We start from the raw sequence: 15,815 nt of genomic DNA, 5'->3' as shown, positions 1-15,815 counted from the left end.
AGTGTAAAACATGTGAGCAGGAGGCGCTATTACTAAATATTGGCATGTAAACGTGTTCAGATCAGGACTGTTGTCATACATGTGGATTTTGATGCAGATCAGACAATGCAATTCTGAGTTATAACAACTTCCTGTTTCATGGCTAAACATCAAAGTTTGTGAGATGCCCTTCGATGAAAACTGTAGATCATCACAATTTAATATCGCCGTGGCCTTTAGATGGCAATACGCAATTTTGGTGTTAATCGGATCAAATCCCTAGGAGAAGTTGGTTAAAATACAATGCCTGGAAATGGATAAAAATACCTGACCTTCTGTATGCCAGTTTTCGTATGTGTGTGTGAAACGTAGCTCAGCGGCCACTCTGTCAAACATGCATAGAGGGCGCTGTTGAGTCATTTTGTCAAACCCACTTCCAAACCCTATAACAAATGTAAATTTTCGCTACTTCTGGTGCATTTGCAAAGTTTTGTGAGGTTTTTGAGCATGTTTAGACCCCCCAAAATACAATTCATTCTAGAGAAGAAGAAGAAGAAACAGAGCAATTCCTATAGGGCCTACAGATAGTAGGTGCTAAGTCCTTAGTAAAAGCAAGTTTAGGCAAAAAGCTTAAATGCTTTAGACATTTATTTAGCAAATAATGATCAAATCTTCAGGAAATAAAAGTGCTAAGCAAAAGTTTTTTTGTACCACTTTATTGGTATCAACTATATATTGGTAAATATCATAACAAACAATGATTTAAATTAAAAAAAAAACTGTTGAAAATCTAAGCTTCAGCACCCTAAAGTCCGAGGCCATGGTGCTTCACCGGAAAAAGGTGGTTTGCCATCTCCAGGTTGGATGAAAGTCCTTACCCCAGGTAGATGAGTTCAAGTATCTTGGGGTTTTGTTTACAAGTGAGGGAAGGATGGAACATGAGATTGACAGGCGGATTGGTGCAGCGGCAGCAGTAATGTGGTCAATGTACCGGTCCGTTGTGATGAAGAAGGAGCTGAGCCGAAAGGCAAAGCTCTCGATTTATCGGTCAATCTACATTCCTACTTAAAGGACAAGATCTCGGATATAAGGTATCCAAAATGAGTTTCCTTCGCAGGCTAGGGTGAGGAGCTCTGTCATGTGGGAGGAGCTCGGAGTAGAGCCGCTGCTCCTCCAAATCAAGAGAAGTCAGCTAAGGTAGCTCAAGCATCTGTTTTAGATGCTTCCTGGACGCCTACCTAGGGTGGTGTTCCAGGCATGTTCCACCAGGAGGAGGCCTTGGAGAAGACCCAGGACACGCTGGAGGGACTATGTCTCTCGGCTGGCCTGGGAATGCCTCGGGATCCCCTGGAGGAGCTGGAGGAAGTATCTAGGGAGAGGGAAGTCTGGAGTTCTCTCCTAAGACTGTTGCCCCTGCGACCCGGCTCCGAAAAAGTGGTTAAAAATGAATGAATGAATGTTATTAATTTATACTTCTGTAGCCAAAACAAGTTCCTTTTGTGTGTGAAGCACACTTGGCAATAAAACTGATTCTGATTCTGATTAAAAATCTGCTTCTCTTTGTAAAATACATCTCCTTACAAGAGCTTTTTGTCTTTTATTGAAAGTTTATGATAGTGATTTTACAATTTTTATACCTTGACCATGTTCTCTGTTCTCAGAGTATGTGAACCAGGACATGGCATCAGAGCGGCCCAGCACACTTCCACGCAAGGCCAGCGAGAGGAGATTCATCCTCAATGGCCTCAGCACAGGGAACAGTGTGGAGAACCCAGAATATCTGGTGCCAATAGGCAGCATCACACCCACCTCGCCAGCATTCGACAACCCCTACTACCACGATATTGCAGCTAAAGCTCAGGCAGTGGCCAGAGTGGCCATAAATGGAGGAACAAATCACAGGCAGCCCAACGGATTCATGACGCCCACCGCAGAAAACCCAGAGTACCTGGGCCTGGCAGACACATGGAGCGGCCACAAGGAGTACACCTAAAGCTTTAGTGTGTGTGTGTGTGTGTGAATGAGTGTAGTGTGTGGAGATGAATGTGTTGTGAGTTTGTGTGGATGTAAACTTGCCAATGAGACTGCGTGTCTGTGTGTGTGTGTGTGTGTGTGTGTGTGTGGAGATGAAAGTGTTGTGTACTGGTTTTTTAGCTATACTAATGAGGGCTCAATTGTCCACACTTATTTAGTGAAATATGAAAACAAGTGACTAGTGAGGATTTTTCTGGTCATCACTAATTAAATTTGTCCAGAGCATGTTTTATTAGTATCTAGGATATTGCCACTTGTTTCTATGAGGTTTAGGGTTAGGGTTAGTCCCAATCCCAATTCTACCTTAACGTTAGCCCTCGGTCTGTGCATTCATGTGAAGGGGTAGGGATATCCCAAATCTCTTTTGCTCTGAGGTATAGGGGTAAGGGGGTATGGTTTTTTGGGGACCACACTACAAATGAAGAGATTTACCTGAATAAACCAGCAACATGGCTGCAAAAGCAAGGAATGAGACCTACAAATGTAACAAAAATGGCATTAATAAGGATTTTTAGTACAAACAAGCACCTGATTTATTATATTTGTAATACCTTTAATGTCCTGTGCCTCATTCACACTAGCAGTGACTTTGTAGCTGGGTGTCGCTCTGGGTGGCGACCTGCTGCAAATGCAGGTCTCTACAGCACGGAAAATACCACTAGCCTCAGAGTGAGCAGAGAGAGGAAACGTGAGCTCTACTTGTGCTCCTATTGGCTGTCTCTCAAGAATGTCGCTCTTCATTTGCATAAAGTTGAAGGATTCTCAACTTTGTCACATAGCTCAACACGGCCACCTAGTCACGAACAGTCGCTGTTGCTTGCGTAGACGGAGGTCGCTGGAAGTCACTCTATGTTGAAAGGAACGGTCGCTTATCGCTTTGCCGCTATGTCAACCTTAGTGTGAATAAGGCTTTATTGTCATGATCTGAAAAGTCTGCTTTTTACAGCAGATCTGTTATAATGTTAATGTTCTGAAAATTCAAGATGCACTGCTATTTTGACATTAGTGCAGAGCAGTGTTCTGCGCTTTTTATCTCCCTAGGCAACCACTATATTAATGCTGGAGCTAGTGACAACATATGATGACATTCAGTTGTAGTAATAGTCTCATTTCGTAATTTTATCTCTACCCCTTCACACTATTTTAACAATGACGAACACTCTAGATCTTCGCATTTTAACATCGACCAAGGCCTTTAGATGACAATACCCAATTTTGGTGTTGATCTTTTAAAATCCCTAGGAGGAGTTTGTTAAAATACAATGCCTAGAGATAAAATATCCGACTTCCTGTGTGCCAATTTTAATACGTGCGTGAAACGTAGCTTGGGGGTCATTCTGTAAAACGTGCAAAGATGGCGCTGTCGAGTCATTTACATCACGAAATAATGGGCAATTAGCCAGGCCAAATGCATGTTTCAGTTCTGAAAATGCAAGATCACTGCCTTTTTTATATTAGTAAAGAGCAGTGTACTGCGCTTTTTATCTCACTAGGCAACCGCTATATTAATGCTGGAGCTATTGGCAACATATGATGACACAGTTTTAGTATTGGCATCCCATTTCATAATTTTATCCCTACCCCTTCACACTCTATTTTAAGGGCCGAAGGGAAGGTGTAAAATAGAATTGGGATTGGGTCTATCATTACACTGATATAAAAACAATAGAAGTCTATGTAATGTCCTCACTAATCAACGAAAACAAGCCCTTGTGTATGAGTGTGGAGATGAATGTGTTGGTGAGTATGTTTGAAGATGAAGGTATGTGTGTTCGCGTGTGTGTGTGTGTGTGTTTGTGAGTGTGTATGTGCGTATTTGTGAAGGATGTTCCCAATGGGAATGGTTTCTCATGGCTTTCTACAAAATTACCACAAGAATCTATGTAGCATTCTGTATTGGAGATTGAACTTGAAGATGGATGCATTTGCAGAATTTACCAAAAAAACAAACAAAAAAAAAAAACAAAGAGGAAAAAAACAGCTATTTGCGCCTGCGTTGTTTTTTTTTAAGACTGTTTCAACAATCTTAACACTGGAAGATGTCTTTCGATATATATGGAGTACATTGAGGATTAAGGATGTTTGCTTTGGAAAGTTACTTTTTGTTTTCCCAGCCGGAGTTTAAACACACAGCTTTAAAGACAGCTGGACACAATCTTTGTTGTGTATGTGTGTGTGTTTCCGGCTGAGCAGCTTCAGTGGCCATGAATGAAAGACTCACATTATCAGCGTCTAAAGCGAGTGTGAAGTTCAGCAATTCAACAGCAGCAGTCCTCATCTCACACATACAGGTTTTCACAATTGTTTGGGGGTTTTTGTAAAAAAAAAAAAAAAAAAAAAAAAACATTATTCATCTTTATTATGGGCTGGAGAACAGTTGTACAGATGTGTGTAAAGCAAGGGGTGAATCTCAGATAGTGTCCAGGTCATATTGCAGATTTTACATGACAATGGTCTACTAGAAATGGAAAGTTTTTCTCAATTTCAAACACAAATCCAGCAAAACAACTACAAATGCTCTATTATGCTAGTTTAGTAGTTGGCGATGCCACTTTTGTAAAGAATTGCACTTTTTTTTTTTATTCAAGCAGGTTTGTAGATTGAATGTCTTCAAAATTTCAATCCTTAAACTGTGTGTGACGTCCCCAAAAAGAAGTGGTCACCAACAGCGCAAAAACATTAACTGGTTTTTGGTTTTAGATAAAATCGGTGTTGTGTAAATGACCCTTAAATTCAAATATTGCACTTTTAGAACATTCTAGTCACACTACAGTACACAAACTCAATTCCTGGACAGCTGCAGCCCTGCAGTTTAGTTCCAACCCTGCTCCAACACACTTACCTGTAGGCTTCAAACAAGCCTGAAGGACTTAATTAGTTTGATCAGATGTGTTTAATTAAGGTTGAAGCTAAACTGTGCAGAGCTGCGGCCCTCCAGAAACGAAAGAGTTTGACACCTGTGCACGAGTTTGAGCTTGCGAAATTTTGTCGTGTGGCACTGCAAAAAAAGGGCGGGATTAAGCAAGACGATTAGACGTAAAAAAGCGAGCGATTGGTTTATATTTAAATTTTCTGTCCAGAGAGGTCATGTTTTGATCTTTGATTGGTCTCATGCAGTCACGTTATACGATTTCACCATACGGAGTTCACCAAGCTTGAACATTGCAACGCAGCAAACTGCGAAACTTGTCGCGCGACCTTGCATTCCTGTATTGACGCATTCACATGCGTATGAATGGAAGTTTATGGGGAGAAAAGTGCAGTGTGACCGCAGCTTAATGCTGAGATACTGTAGATTTAACAGGCAGACAGTTGTTATAGTTTTTCTCAGTGGCTTTGGAAGATTTCTCAGATCAGAATTGAAATTTTCTTGAAAAGATTACTGAGAGTTGAAAGCAATGTGTTTGCTACTTGTGTGTTTTTGTCTTCTTAGTTTATTAAAATCACTGTTCATTGAGACTATAATCCCCTTTTCTTTCATGTGTTCAAACTAATAAGAATATTTCCATCACAGAAATGTAAAGCTCTGCCATCTTGATTTCTGTCTGTTCCCGTGGTCAGCTCATTCTGTCAAGGAGTGGGATTCAACGTGATTACACTCATTATAATTCAGCAAATTATTTTTTAATAGCGAATTATTCTAAAAAGTAACTCGAGTTACATTTTTTAAAAGTAACTCAAATAATAATGGTTAAGTTTTAAAAGTAATGCGTTACTATACTCGCTACTTAGAAAAGTAATATTATTACGTAACTTGCGTTACTTACCGCAACACTGTTTCTAACTTTAACTACGATTAATTTGATTGAATTATTTGACCATTCAGTTACGGTACTTGAATACTGTTAGACTCTGGAAATGCTAAAACACTTTATTTTAATTGTATCTGTTTCTTGACTGTGTTTATAGATTGTTATGTGTGAAAATACTCACAACACATGCGAATACAGAAATGCACTGCAAATAGGACAGACCACAATGAAAATGTGTCGGGGACCCCAAAACGTTTATAGATTGCTTATTAGATTTTATGAAGATGCACTCCCACTGCAGAATCATCCCAATCAGTCTAACATTATAAATTCTTTCCAAATACAGATCATCTGGTGAAGTTGTACTCATATCGCAAAATAAAAAAAGATCGCAATGCTAGATTGTTTTGAGAATGTGCAGCCCTAGTTTGTACTGTAATTGTTGACCGATCATGTCATTGTGATACAGAAAGGAAAAGACAGAAGTGCATATCACAAAGAAAAAACTGAATGTGAACACAGGACAATCTCCTCTGAGATGCACCATCATTAGAAAAAGTCAAGATTCACCTGGGAGAAATGTAAACAGATTTAGAAAACTGTATCATGACAACTTGTTCAGCCATTTTGCATGTAAAGACGATTAACAATGATCTGAAGATTGAACAGGTCGTTATGAGCATTTCAATCCTGATCTGATAAATGGACCGAAGCCACTGAGAAAAACTGTAATATACAGTTGAAGTCAAAATTATTAGGCCCCCTATATTTATTCTAGCCAAAATAAAACAAAAAAAAAATCTCCAGAAGAAAAAAAACATTATCAGACATACTGTGAAAATTTCCTTGCTCCGTTAAACATCATTTGGGAAATATTTAAAAAAGAAAAAATTCAAAGGGGGCTTATAATTCTGACTTCAACTGTAGTTGTAAGAGACGTGTTTAAGGCATTTCATGCAACATCCTTCATGTATTCTCTTAGACAAGGAGAGATCTCCTCTTAGGGATCATACTTATAAAGCTCCAAACATCAGTTCTCAGTATCAGCCGATCCTCATGACAAGGAATTGTTACTCGGCTGCTAAAATGATGATTGGAACATCCCTACTTCTGATACTAGCAAAATCAAACTTTTATAATATCAAAATACGAAACTACTGGTACTGAACTTTTGTTTTTTTTGTTCTTAAAAAACATATTTATTTCGAGCTATTATAATTTTGGGTTGAAATATGATCTGGACAGAGATTTATTCAAGATGAATTATGTTTATTTGTATTATATATATATATTCCATTGCAGTGATGTATGCATTGATTGTTGATTGACGTGAAGGGGCCTCTTTTATTTAGTTTTGAAGCGAATGTTTATTGTTATTATGTTATGAGAGTCTCTTTAAGGCTCCTACTCATTTAAATGAGCCTCACATCCAGACAGAAAAGCAGCTAACACTCATCGCAGTGTTGTGGAGTAAATACTTCACATTTAAGAATGTGCTCTAATTTCCATATATTAGCAGCTGTGGCCTCTGGCTGGACGGGTCGGCGCTCAAAGCCTCCATTGTTCCAAATGACAACGTGCGCCTTTTGTTAACTAGTGACTCCGGCGTCCAGTTAATATGTCACTTCATTGAGGAAAGACGTGTACGTTTTGTTCCATCCGCATTCTTTGGTGCCATTTCATACGTAATGCGTTCGCTAAACCACGTCTTCAATTCCAGATATTTTGAATTGATCTTGATTTTTCTTGAATATGAATTAAGTTTGGCTTTGTGAGTGATGATGATGATGATGAACTGTGAGTGACTGGAGTGAGAGAGTGATATAATGTGAGCTCAAACAATGACATGATTGTATTTCTGAATAAGGGACAAGGGGAAAAAAACATGGTTGAATTTCTGCCTTTTCTCTGCACAGCCAACACATCTTTTTATTTTATTTTGGAGTACGGTTTGCCTAATCTGTAAAACTTGTCAATTCCAAGAAGACAACTGCTACAAATCAGATCTGAACATACACTTGGCAGCTTTGTAAACGGTTGTAGAAATATAATCTGGCCATCAAACACTAAAGAACTGAAAGAAACACTGTAAATGATGTTTTTCATAATTGTAAATAAAAGAAAGATTACTGGAAAAGCTTTACTAAAGCTGATTCATGTTCATTTATACTTTGAAACGGGTTTGTTCGTTCATTCATTCATTTTCTTGTCGGCTTAGTCCCTTTATTAATCTGGGGTCGCCACAGCGGAATGAACTGCCAACTTATCCAGCACATTTTTACGCAGCTGAATCCCTTCCAGCCGCAACCCATCTCTGGGAAACGAGTTTGTTGATTCGTATTGTTTAATTGTTTGTGCAGTTTTCTAACAATTTATGAGCAAAAATCGAGCACTAATCTTCTGGTTGGTAAAAGATGTTAGATGTAAAGACATTAGTGTGTTATCTGTCAAAGCTAGTTTTCACCATGTTGTATATTAAGTGAAGTTTATTCATAAACAAATTTCGAGAGGATCATGTGCTTATGATTGTTCGCAGCTGTTCCAACTTTAGCTAATGACTGATTATCCTATCAGACGATCCTTAACTCACTATAAATAACCAGACTTTTCTTATCTCAATATCTTCGTCTTGAAGAACCCCCCCCCCGTCCCCGCCCAACCCTACTTTCCCTCCTTTCAAATGGGCGTCACGGTGGCCAGCGATTAGCGATGTTGCCTCACAGCAAGAATGCCCCTGGTTTAATTCCTTTCCAAACCAGACGGCATTTCTGTGCGGAGTTTGCTTGTTCTCCCCATGATCGCATGGGTTTTCCCCGGGTCCTCCGGTTTCCTCCCACAGTTCAAAAACAAGCACTCTAAACAATTAATCAAAATACATTAGCTAACCTCTGAGTACACCTTTCAGTATACATATCTGACACGTAGCTACAACAAGCAAGAAGGGGAGTCATCGAGATCTACCTGAGCTCAAACTCCCCTCTCGCCTTGCAACGGGAGGGAGCCCAGGGCTCGAGGATCTTATAAGCTCAGGGCTCTCCCCCGGGACAGCACACCAAACTAGCTTTATTATCAATCATCAGCTAAGTGTGAACTCTTGAAAACCAGTTATTCTGAGGGGGGGAAAGTGAAAACAAGATTTAAATTTATGTAAAAGCTTGTTTTTCTTCAAATATTGGGAAAATATGAAAAAATTGGGGGTGTTAGGGTGTTCATGTCATCAGGGCTCAGTATTTCAAATTGGTCCAGATTTGGAAATTCCATATTTTGCTATCCAGGATTAATTGATTTATCTTACTTTTTAAAAGGACTATTGTGTTGGATCACTGTGATCCAAATACCACATTACAGGTAAATGAAGGTAAAAAATCAGGTAAATAACTGCAAAAATGTTCAGTTTTTCAGAAAAAGTAACCATCCCTTTCATTAAACTGGCCACAGGCCTGATAGTGTAATGTTAAAAAAATGTGTATTAACTGATAAAGAAAGAGTTTGATAAAGACTTCCGTCTATTTTAGCCATAATGCGAATGAAACGTCTCATATACATATCCCCTCAGATCTGAAGTGGGAAACTCACATAGACTCTATTGCGGAGAAAGCCTAGCAGAGACTGTATGTCCTTGGTCAGCTGAGGAAGTTTAACCTGCCAAAGGAGCTGCTCGTGCAGTACTCAGCTGTCATCCAATTCATCCTCTGCACTTCAATCACAGACCCACACACCTTATTCTTGCTTGGGGAAAAAACAATTCACTGCATAAAAGAAAAATTACCGGAAAGAGCTTTACTAAAGCTGATTTATGTTCATTTATACTTCGAAACGGGTTTGTTGATTCATATTGTTTAATTGTTTGCAGTTTTCTAGCTATTTAAGAGCAAAAATTGGGCACCGATCTTTTGGTTGGTGAAAGATGTTAGATGTAAAGACGTTAGTGTGTTATCTGTGAAAGCTAGTTTTCACCATGTTGTATATTAAAACCAGTGATTCTGAGAAGGGGAAAGTGAAAACTGCAAGATGTAAATTTATGTAATAGCATTTTCCTTCAAATTTAAGGATAAAAAGTCACAATTGTATTTCAATAGTCCTCTGACTAGATGGAGAGGGGGTTATCTGGGCTCAGTTTTTCAAATAATATGTATCTGGATCAAAATGGTCTAAATTTGGTTATCCCATGGATTATTTGATCTCTCTTACTTTTTTTTAAAGGAACACTGGGTTGGATCACTGTGATCCAAATACCAGATTTAAGGATTACCAAATCCTGTTTACCAGAGCCTTAAATAGAACCAACAGTGTAGCCTACTGGATCAGCAAAGAACAACAGGTAGGCAAACTACTAGTGGCCACAACCAAACAAGCAAGACAGCCTCACAGCAAGAAGGTCAACAAATAATAACTTGACTTCTAGACGATCATTTAGGAAAGAGTCAGAAGGTCAATTTTTATCTGTTAAACTGCATCCAAATCATTACTAATACTGCAAAAGACCTACTGGCTGGGCAAATTCTTCAGCAGGATAGCGCTCCTTCTTATACTTCAGCCCCCACATCAAAGTTCCTGAAAGCAAAGAAGGTCAAGGTGCTCCAGGATTGGGCAGCGCAGTCTCCAGGCATAATTTATTTATCATTTTTTTATGAGGTTGATTTACAGATTTATGCAAAAAAGTTTTCTTTTAATATTTATCTCATGATTTTATTTTTACTAAAGTTTAATTTAGAGGCTGTTTTCATACTATCATCTCAAAAACATTGCACCAATCAGATGCTTTGTTTCCAGTGAAGACTTAGAGTGGATTACTGTAACGGCCTCCTCACTGGCCTTCCCAAAAAGACAGTGAGACATTTGCAGCTGATCCAGAACGCTGTGTTCAGAAGTCTGACCAGAAGCAGAAAATCAGAGCACATCACATTAGTCCTCAGGTATTTACACTGGCTCCCAGTTACATTCACAATAGATTTTAAAATATTATTACTGGTCTATAAATCACTACATGGTGACAATCAATCCATTACAGATATGCTCACTGAATACAAACATACCAGATCATTCAGATCTTTAGGAGTTCAGTCAAAGCGGGGAGAATCTGTTTTCAGCTATTTAACCCCCCCCCCCCCACCCCCCCCCCCCCACACACACACACACACCCCACAATGCTGGAATTAGCTTCCATAAATTATCATATGTGCTCCAACATTAGGCTCGTTAAAATCAAGCCTGAAAACTCAGACAGACACATCACACTATTATGTTTTTCTCTTCTTTTTCATTCTTTTATAACCTGATTTAACACTTTTTAATAGATTTTTATCGGTTTTTAATCGTTTTTATTTTCTTGTATTTGTTTCTTTTATTCCTGTTTATGTAAAGCACTTTGAATTGCCACTGTGTATGAAATGTGCTATATAAATAAACTTGCCTTGCCTTACTTTTATCCAAATATAAAATCCATTCATGCAAACTCGAGCGGGTCTAAACACTTATAAATTTCTTTCTTCTGTTTGACACAAAAGAAGATATTCTGAAGAATGTTGGGGAAAAAGCAGCAGAAATAAAAATACTATGGAAATCAATAGCTGTTTTTTCCAAGATTATTAGCAAACCTTTTTTGTGTGTTCAACAGAAGAAAGAAATTTAAACAGGTTTGGAACAGGTCGAGGATGAGTAAATGATTGCAGAATATTAATTTCTGAGTGAACTGTACCTTCAAGCTTAGCCAAGGGAACGTTAGCAGAAACACATAGAAGAAACAAACAAAGTCTCTACATAATTTCCATCTTTCATTTATATTGTTGCACAGTTGAAAAAGAGCTTGGTGAAATAATAATTGAATAAAAAAAATGTTTACAGCACGGTGGCTCAGTTGTTAGCACTGTCTCACAGCAAGAAGATCAAGTTTCAAGTTTCCTTGGGTATCCCCCACAGTTCAAAGGCATGCGCTATAGGTGAATTAGATGAACTAAATTGTCTGTAGTGTGTGTGTGATTGTGAGAGTGTATGGCTGTTTCCCATTACTGGGTTACGGCTGGATGGGTGTCCTCTTCGTAAAACAGGCTCGGACAGTTGTCAGTTCATTCCACTGTAGTGACCTCTGAAATAAAACCTAAACCGAAGGAAAATGAATAAGTGATATGACGACTAGTTTGATCGTTTAATTTTAGTAGCTGTTTTCTGTAAGTAAACACAGGGTCAGAGATGTTGTTTCAAAAAGATACTGAGAATTGCTTTTGTATTCTGTAAACCGATGAGACAAGTGAGTCTTTAATAAAGCAGCTCCCAAAATTAATCATGTGAATGTTTCACACTGTGAAGTAGAGATCTGCGCAGGGCGAAATTTTGAATCCCGCTCCCGTCAGGTTTTAGTCCGAACCCGACCGCTCCTGCTTATGTTCAGCATTTGTTGTCCCGCATGCCTGACCCGCCCTGTTTTCTACCCGCCGCGCCCTTTCCTGTTACCCGAAGGGGGAGAGACATAACCGAAAACCACCCAGATATACAGAGTCCAGACAGCCTATAACAAGCTATCTGTATAAACACATACACACACACACACATAGACACACACCATCAAGCAAGTGACAGACAGCATCACACTCTCTCTTTCATTCACACACACACAGCACCAACCTCTCTCTCATTCACACACACACACACACACACACACACACACACACACACACACACACACACACACACACACACACACACACACACACACACACACACACACACACACACACACACACACACACACACACACACACACACACACACACACACACACACACACACACACACACACACACACACACACACACACACACACACACACACACACACACACACACACACACACACACACACACACACACACACACACACACACACACACACACACACACACACACACACACACACACACACACACACACATAGACAGCAACAAACAAGCTAAACGCAGCATCACAATCTCTCATCTACACGCATACATACGCGTGTTTGCTCGGGAGTCGGGAGCGATATTGTTAGACCGTCCAGTCCCGTTCAAAATATACCAGTTACCGACCGCTCCCCTGCTTTATTCGGAACATTATTCCGGCGACGAAAGAAATCGGGTCGGGTACCGCGGCTCCCGAATGCAGACCTCTACTGTGTGAAGTTTATTTCTAAACTAATTTGGAGAGGATCACGTGCTTATGATTGCTTGCGGCCGGTCTCGCATTATTCAATTTATGATTGACCAATCAGACGATTCCTAAGACACTATAAATACCCTAAGTTCCATATGACGGCCACCTTCGTTTTGAAGAATCCCCCCTTCCACCCCTACTCCTCTTCCTTGATGGGTGGCACGGTGGCCCAGTGGTTAGCACTGTTGCTTAACAGCAAGAACGTCACTGGTTCAAGTCCTTACCAAGGCAGCTGACGTTTATGTGCGGAGTTTTCCCCGGTTTCCTCCCACCATCCAAAAACATGCAACTTAAGACAATTGACTAAAGCAAGTCAGCACCATAGACATGCTCCTAGTTAGTATTTATCTCTTAAGAGCAATTACTGTCTGTTTATTAGCTACTACAGCAGGGGAGTTCTCGAGATCTACCTGAGCTCAAACTCCCCTCTCGCCTTGGAAACGGGATGGAGCCCCAGGCTCGAGGATCTTATGAGCTCAGGGCTCTCTTCCAGACAGCATGCCAAACAAGCTTTATAATCAATCATCAGCTAAGTGTGAACTCTTGAAAAAGATTTATTAAATCACATTCTGTACAGACACAAAGTCATGGCTACAAAAAAGATTAAACCTGAACTTCACAAAATATACACTGTTCAGATTTATTATCTCTAGTTGGCTTTATCATATCATAAACGGTATTTTCCTGAGTCTCACTACATGCAGAACATGTCACTGATGTCCATAAACAACATAATGATGGACACTCATGTTCATCTGGAGGTTTAAGATGCTACAAATGAGGCGTTTCTAGTACTTCGTCCATTATTTTTTATATTCAAGTCCTTAAACACCTTGATCCTTCCTACTCATGTACGGTAGTCAACATGTACGGATCATCACCTTTCATTAAAAGAACACTCCACCTTTCTTTAAAAATAGGCTCATTTTACACTTTCTGAATCCTTTCAGCTGATCTTCGGGTCTTGCAGGGGCACTGTTAGCTTAGCTTAGCATAAATCATTAACTCGCATTAGACCATTAGCATCTCACTCAAAAAATAAAAAAAAATTGTAATTTTGACAAATTTTCTATTTAAAGGTCTACTTTCTGTAATTAAATCCGAATGATGGAAAATATGGCGAGGTAGTGGCGCAGTAGGTAGTGCTGTTGCCTCACAGCAAGAAGGTCGCTGGTTCGAACCTCGGCTCAGTTGGCGTTTCTGTGTGGAGTTTGCATGTTCTCCCTGCCTTCGCGTGGGTTTCCTACGGGTGCTCCGGTTTCCCCCACAGTCCAAAGACATGCAATAGAGGTGAATTGGGTAGGCTAAATTGTCTGTAGTGTATGAGTGTGTGTGTGAATGTGTGTGTGGATGTTTCCCAGAGATGGGTTGCGGCTGGAAGGGCATCCACTGCGTAAAAACTTGCTGGATAAGTTGGCGGTTCATTCCGCTGTGGCGACCCCGGATTAATAAAGGGACTAAGCCGACAAGAAAATGAATGAATGAATGATGGAAAATAAAGGTTGGTTTTTTTTAATGTTTAGTTGCGAAGTCTCTTGATAACTAGGCCAGAATAAGATTAAAGTTCCTAGCCATATCAGCGTAGAAAGTAGCAACCTCTCATTTTTCATTGGTCTTAGTACATGATGTAACTACAGAAGAGTAAATAATAGAAAACTGTTAATTAACAGATTAAAACCTTTTTACATTCTTTGAGAGAGATGCTAATGGTCCAATCCGATTCAATGATTTATGCTAAGCTAAGCTAAAGGTGCTCCCATCAGATTGGCTGCATTGCAAAACTCATTCATTCATTTTCTTTTCGGCTTGGTCCCTTTATTAATCAGGGGTCGCCACAGTGGAATGAACCGCCAACTTATCCAGCACATGTTTTATGCAGAGGATGCACTCCCAGTTGCAACCCAGTAATAGGAAACACCCATACACTCTCATTCACACACATACACTACAGACAATTTAACTAACTCAATTTACCTGTACCACATGTCTTTGGAGGAAATTGGCGCACATGGAGGAAACCCATGTGAACAGTGGGAGAACATGCAAACTCCACACAGAAATGCCAACTGACCTAGCCGAGGCTCGAACCAGTGACCTTCTTGCTGTGAGGCGACATCGCTACCCACTGCGCCACAGAGCTGCCCTAAATGGTAAAACTCAATAGTTTAACTCAAGTAAAGATGTAAAATGAGCCTATTTCCAAATCAAAGTAGACTGTTCCTTTAAAATTGCCCTAAAACTATCGAACAACACCCATTCTAGTCTTAGGACTTTAGGTTTTGTCCTAATTTTTCTCTACCAAAAAACAAAATGTATTCCAAGAATTCCTAAGTCAGACTTTGATGTGTGTTTTGTTTTGATAAACCGGATGGTGTGCTGTGATTTTAGCTGACCGGTAATCCAGGATCAGACATGTGTTTCTGAGGGTCTTCTGAATGTGATGACGTGTCTAGTTTTCCAGGTAATGAAGGAAAGCGGAGGGACACGCAGAGCATCGGAGCATCCATCAGAGCGGGCTGAAGTGCTGGGGTTGAAACACTGGTAGTTTCAGGTACGCAGTCGTCTGATGCAGCTCCCATGTGAACTCCACTGGATAGAGAGCCCTGGGAATTTGCCTTGAACATGGATTCAGGCTGAGCTGAACTCTGAAAACAAGGATCAAAAATCAGAGTGTAAATCAGATCATTTGGTTTACTGTTCGTTTTAGCATCAAAATCACTAAACAGCTCAACTCACATTCACATTTGATTGTCTTTAAAAGGGTAGTTCACCCAAAACTAATAATTCTGCCATCATTTAGTCACTCTTGTTTAAAACCTCTTTGGGTCTCTTCTGTTTAATACAAAAAAAAAATATTTTGAAGAAA

The 15,815-nt window shown here is 39.8% G+C and overlaps 2 protein-coding genes and 1 long non-coding RNA gene across 11 annotated transcripts in view; 1 reads left to right on the top strand and 2 right to left on the bottom strand.

Moving 5' to 3' along the window:
- erbb2 (erb-b2 receptor tyrosine kinase 2) overlaps positions 1-3,207 on the top strand; it is an 83,857-nt gene extending 80,650 nt beyond the window's left edge. Inside the window, exon 20 of one of the 2 annotated variants that reach the window (XM_087274735.1) lies at positions 1,641-3,207. In XM_087274735.1, the coding sequence (XP_087130861.1) occupies positions 1,641-1,972 (332 nt within the window). In that variant the 3' untranslated portion in view covers positions 1,973-3,207. 2 annotated transcript variants of the gene reach the window in all.
- Positions 1-15,815, bottom strand: part of LOC147841278 (uncharacterized) — a 159,689-nt gene that overhangs the window by 99,169 nt on the left and 44,705 nt on the right. The window lies entirely within an intron of this gene.
- kcnh6b (potassium voltage-gated channel, subfamily H (eag-related), member 6b) overlaps positions 13,488-15,815 on the bottom strand; it is a 32,321-nt gene continuing 29,993 nt past the window's right edge. For 3 of the 8 annotated variants that reach the window (XR_015503883.1, XR_015503879.1, XR_015503880.1), the window contains exons 12-13: positions 15,165-15,594; positions 13,488-13,870 (exon numbers count right to left, since the gene is read on the bottom strand). Coding sequence is in view for 2 of the 8 variants with exons in the window: in XM_087275913.1 (XP_087132039.1) it covers positions 15,334-15,594 (261 nt within the window). In the remaining 6 variants the exon portion in view is untranslated. Of the gene's footprint in view, positions 15,595-15,815 lie in introns of all 8 variants that reach the window. The other 5 variants (XR_015503878.1, XR_015503881.1, XM_087275913.1 and 2 more) reach the window with 3 other exon arrangements.

Source organism: Danio rerio, chromosome 12, assembly GCF_052040795.2.
Source record: "Danio rerio strain M-AB ecotype USA chromosome 12, GRCz13ab, whole genome shotgun sequence".
NCBI lineage: Eukaryota > Metazoa > Chordata > Actinopteri > Cypriniformes > Danionidae > Danio > Danio rerio.
Note: the sequence above shows the minus strand (reverse complement) of the source record. Positions and strands in the feature narration are given on the sequence as shown.